The sequence below is a fragment of the Ctenopharyngodon idella genome, chromosome 20 (genome assembly GCF_019924925.1).
Source record: "Ctenopharyngodon idella isolate HZGC_01 chromosome 20, HZGC01, whole genome shotgun sequence".
In the NCBI taxonomy this organism is placed as follows: Eukaryota; Metazoa; Chordata; class Actinopteri; order Cypriniformes; family Xenocyprididae; genus Ctenopharyngodon; species Ctenopharyngodon idella.
The window spans coordinates 17,234,986-17,239,744 of record NC_067239.1 but is presented as its reverse complement, the minus strand read 5'-3'; the positions used below and the strand labels follow the sequence as shown (position 1 = coordinate 17,239,744).

General features: G+C 43.8%; 1 protein-coding gene across 1 annotated transcript; it reads right to left on the bottom strand.

Moving 5' to 3' along the window:
- Window positions 1–243: 243 nt before the first annotated feature.
- Window positions 244–3,076, bottom strand: ccn2a (cellular communication network factor 2a). Its single transcript, XM_051875533.1, has 5 exons — window positions 2,743–3,076; window positions 2,297–2,513; window positions 1,953–2,204; window positions 1,571–1,782; window positions 244–1,465 (listed from the first exon to the last, which is right to left on the bottom strand). Exons 1-5 carry the CDS (start codon window positions 2,794–2,796, stop codon window positions 1,169–1,171), a joined length of 1,032 nt encoding a protein of 343 aa, XP_051731493.1. The 5' UTR covers window positions 2,797–3,076; the 3' UTR covers window positions 244–1,168.
- Between the last annotated feature and the right edge of the window lie 1,683 nt (window positions 3,077–4,759).

Sequence of the window (4,759 nt, the reverse complement as noted above, 5' to 3'; positions counted from 1 at the left end):
ATACATTATCTATGTATATGTATATGCATGTGTCAGGACCATGTGTGTGGTCTTCACGACGCACACAATGCAGCTGTGTGGTCCGCAGTAGTACTTTAAAAATGGCATTGAAGTGTGAACATGAGAGGCCTTTGTGAAAACATGGTGTTGTTCATGTGTGTTTAACATCAGGTGTACAGTTACTGTATGAAGAGGATCTGTATACTAGTTATACGAGGGTAAAAATGACTCAAAATACGGCAATTTATATAAAAAATATAACATTTTATTTAAAACTACCAAAAGTGAAAACATGTAACTTTTTGGTCACACTTCTCAATAAAATATTGGACAAGCTGTACCAAGAACAGTCAAGTCAGCACATGAAGCCATCATTAAACATGGTGAAGCAAGAAAAAAAAAAAAAAGAAAAAAGAAAGACAAATGCTTTGAATTTAAATTAACTTAAGCTGTACAAAATATGTACATTATTTACAGCTTTCAAAAAATAGATACTGTAATTAAAAAAAAGAATGAAGCTACAATTCATCCAGTCTTTTTGACAGGGGGTACTGACTCTCTCCCAGCAGGAGGAGCCAGATAGTCAAAGTCAAACACTCAGTGCTATATTACCCTTCATAGTTCTTGGCCAAACTTCATGTCATAGTTCAGCTCAATCAAACTCTGAGCCAACAAATTCAACTAAACGTAAGAGCACATCATTTTTTCTGTCTCTTTCTTCCACCTTCTCTCAGCTTGGTGAGGCGATTAGCTTCTGGGGTTAAAAGCTGCCATCTGTTTCTTACTATTTTTGCTCTCAGAATCTGAATCTGCCCACCACAGTTTAGGGGAGGGGCTTGGCGTCATCTGCCAATCAGTGACATTGGGCGTCACAGAGTCGGACTATAGTGCAGTATTGTTTTTTAGGGGGCGTCCGAACTGAGCCCGGTCATTTTACAATCCCCACCCCCTAGGCTTAGACATCCACCATGACAAATGAATACACATACAGCATATAAATCCAGAGCCCATGTACAAGATACAAACACACACACGCAAAAAGACATAAAATGAAAGCAACAAACCATAAAAAGACACTAAAAAGTACTTTGTGCTGAGATATGAGATGGATATCTGTTCAGTTCAAGTGGACAGTCACTGCATGGAACTCCTTGTCGCCGTCGCCTCCTCACGCCATGTCACCGACCATTTTCTTGTAGTACATGGACTCAAAGATGTCGTTCTCCCCGGGGCAGTTGTAGTGGCATGCGCAGGTCTTGATAAACATCATCTGCTTCTTCATGACTTGGCCGTCGGGGCACTTGAACTCCATGGGCAAGGTAGCGGTTCTGTGAGGGGTGCAGCAGCGACCGTCCGTGCACACGCCGCAGAACTTGGGGCGGTAAGACTTGGTAGTGGTGCAGCCAGAAATCTCAAACTTCATGGGTTTAGAGACACGTGGCGTGCGGATGCACTTCTTCCCTTTCTATAAAGACATAGAATGAAATATTAGCCATCATGTTTTGTGATGCCGTCATCATCATTATGTGTCAGTGGCCAAGAGTAAGCTGTGTGATTGGTTGCTGCTTACCCTGATTTTCTCCTCCAGGTGTGACTCACAGGGGCGGACCACGCAGAGGCGGGACTGCTTCTCCAGGCGGCACTCAAGGTTGTCATTGGTGACACGGGTAGAGATTCCCAATCCGCAAGTCTTTGAGCATGCGCTCCATTCTGTGGTCTGAACTAGGCAGTTCTCTCTCATCATGGAGGGATCTGGCCCGTATGTCTCCTCCTCTCTGTAAGCTACAAGACAAGTCAAGACGTTACTCAACACATTCCATTCTGCAGCATGATGTCATCCTACTGTTCATGCCATTACATCATTGTGCCGGTATTCATTCCAACCTCCTTAATGGAGAATATTACTGTGTCAATTTTGACTCAGTGGACAGTCAAGTTTAAGGAATGCTCACCTGCCAAAGCTGATCCCACAAAGGTGTTCTGGTGAGGGGAGTCACACACCCACTCCTCGCAGCATTTCCCTGGCACTTTCACCCTACGGGGCATTGGGCAGTCGGGGCTGGGAAGCCTGATGTCCATTCCACAGAGGGGCACACAACCTACGGCTCCGTCCAGACACGTGCACTGGTATTTACAACTGCTCTGGAAGGACTCTCCGCTGCGGTATACCATCCCACCGAACACGCAAGTGGCACCTTCTCTGGCTATGGGACGCAGATGGAAGGGGGTTTACAACTCTGACTCAACTCAGCAACAATAGACTCAGCATCTGTATGTCAAAAGCCAAGATCCTCACCTGTGCAGACCCCAATACGACGGTTGCTTGGGGAGCCGTAGTCACAGTAAAGGCCTTTGTGGGGGTCGCAAACATCTCGCTCTGTGCACAGCTCGCCCAGTTGCTTGGCACACACCCGGCAACACCCACAGGTGTCCGGCACCAGGCTTACGCCGGGCGAACACTGAGGTGGCACATCAGGGCATAGGCATTGTCCACTGCACTCCTGAGCCACAGCCTGAGGAATAAGACACAGTGTTCTAGTGAGAGTTTGTACATTTGCTCAACATTGACCTTAAAGGAAATCTCTGACAGGTTTTATTCAAGACATAGACATTTTGAGGAATTTCATAAGCTGTTTGTGGCTGGCAAAACTTTAAAGATGTAGCCTGTTCACACTAATTCATAATTTTCTAGATCTCCACATGCATGTCTCATTCTCATAATAGTGCATTAAAAGGACTTACCCATCTTAAGAAAGTCAGGCAAAGCAGAGCAATCAGATTCATTCCAGAAAACATGATGACCTCTTCTTTACAATCTGTATCAAGAAAATCTTCTTTTGTGATCCTACAATGTCTTGCCGCTGTACCGCAGTCTTCTCTTCAGATTTGATCAAGCCGATCTCGTTGCGTAGTCTTTGAATCCAGTTCCTTCTGATCTTGTCGAGTGAAAGCTAGAGTTTAGCTTCGGTAAGAAGTTTAGGCAGAGCCGAGTTGAGCTACTGTTGCTTCTCTCTGGAGGACTTGGAGTGTTCTGATTCTCCAGCAGCAGCTGAGCTACCTTTATACACGCTGCGCTGCGGTGGACTGCCTCCACCTCAATGGAACGCTGGATAAACATGGGCATTCCTGGCATTCTTTCCAAGTTTCCTGCCCCCCTCCGCTCTCCACTCCCCTCTCCCCCTCCGCTGGACCTGCACCCGCTGCCATCCTACATTCCTGGGCTGTCACATAGCAAAATAAAAGTGCAGTCTTGGCATAGCCTTGCAGTGCTTGGTGGTAGTTTAAGCAATTTGTCTCAGAGCTAGATGGGTGCATGTTTTTCGGATTTATTAAGGTGGGATTTTGTCTTGTTCCCCAAATAACTGTGTGGTGATTGACAGTTTAGGATGATAGTGTTAGATTTTCAGTGGCCAATAAGCATCAGTTAAAGGACAGTTCATCTATAAATTAAAATTCTGTCATTATGTATAAAAAGAAGACATTTGGAAATGTTGTCCATACATTGAAAGTCAGTGGAATCCATGTTTTATTTGAACCTCACTGACTTTCATTATATGGGCAAAAGGAGTTGAAACGTTCTTCAAAATATCTAAGGGGACTAAGGGAAAGTAAATAATGACAGAATTTTAATTTCTGAGTGGACATAGCTTTTAATATTTTTCAATTTCTGAGTGCATCTTGAAAATATTTATTCATAATTCTGCGTGATGTATTAATATTTTTAGACTTGCATTATGTACTTTTTGCACATCTTACATAAGTTTTCTTGTGACACTGCAACTCTGCCTGGATTCTGACTGATTGCTTTAATCTTGATGTTTTTCTGTAATTGTATACTTTCACCTGGCTAATAACATTTAGTCAGCTGTGTGTTTTACAGTGCAGGTGCAGTATGATTCTATTTTACTCCTTCAGACAGCAGACAGAAGGGCAGCAGGAAAGTGGCTAGACTTTAGCGTTTGTATATTTTTTTAAAAACAAAAAAGAAGGATCCCCAGACTCCCCTCCTCGCTCTTATGAAAGGGAGCACTGCCTCTTACCAGCCGGCGAATCGGAAATGAAAAACTCCCAGAGAAGAAACGGGAGGTGAAGGAATGTTATCCCCCTGCCAGCAGACATACTGTTACTACATGCACACAGTCTCAGAGGAAGACTTGCCTTATATGGGAATCTTCACTCTAGTCTAGGCTCTCTTGTTGCCACCCCCCACCTTATTCTCTTGTCCACACTCTTTCCCTCTGGTCTGAAAACAGTGTTGCTGGTGTTTAGGATTGTAATGTGCCTGTCTGTCAACAACCTCTCATTCCAGCTAAGCTAATATGTGCCCCCCCCCCCTTTACAGCCAAGATTAGGCTCATAATGATGCTGAGTGCATTTACATGTACTGTAGTCCTATAACAAAATACTGATAACTCTAAAAAGTTTTTTAAAAAAAATAATATACCTGTCAGTCATTAACAATGTGTTGTGCGTGTGTTAGTCCGTGCAAGTTTTTCTGTGGCCAAGCAGGATGGACCGGGCCCTCAGTCTGGCAGCTAAATAAACATAACTGTGTGTGGTGCAATTCAGGTGTGTGTAAGAATCGTGTTCTTACCTTCGTATGCTAAGCTCTTTTAGTGCCTGCAGCTACATTCCTGCCTCAATGAAGCAAAGATAAATACTTTCAGCTCTGCTAAACTTTAATGTCATGCATACTACCTCCCTAGGAGGATGAAGAAGGACTGAAACTTTACCACCAACAGAATATTTCAGAAACAAC

Coding starts and splice junctions, on each gene's coding strand:
- ccn2a (XM_051875533.1), bottom strand. CDS start 2,796: ATGTTTTCTGGAATGAATCTGATTGCTCTGCTTTGCCTGACTTTCTTA. Junction 2,205..2,296: donor TCGTATTGGGGTCTGCACAG/GTGAGGATCTTG, acceptor TGCGTCCCATAG/CCAGAGAAGGTGCCACTTGC. Junction 1,466..1,570: donor ACCTGGAGGAGAAAATCAGG/GTAAGCAGCAAC, acceptor ATGTCTTTATAG/AAAGGGAAGAAGTGCATCCG.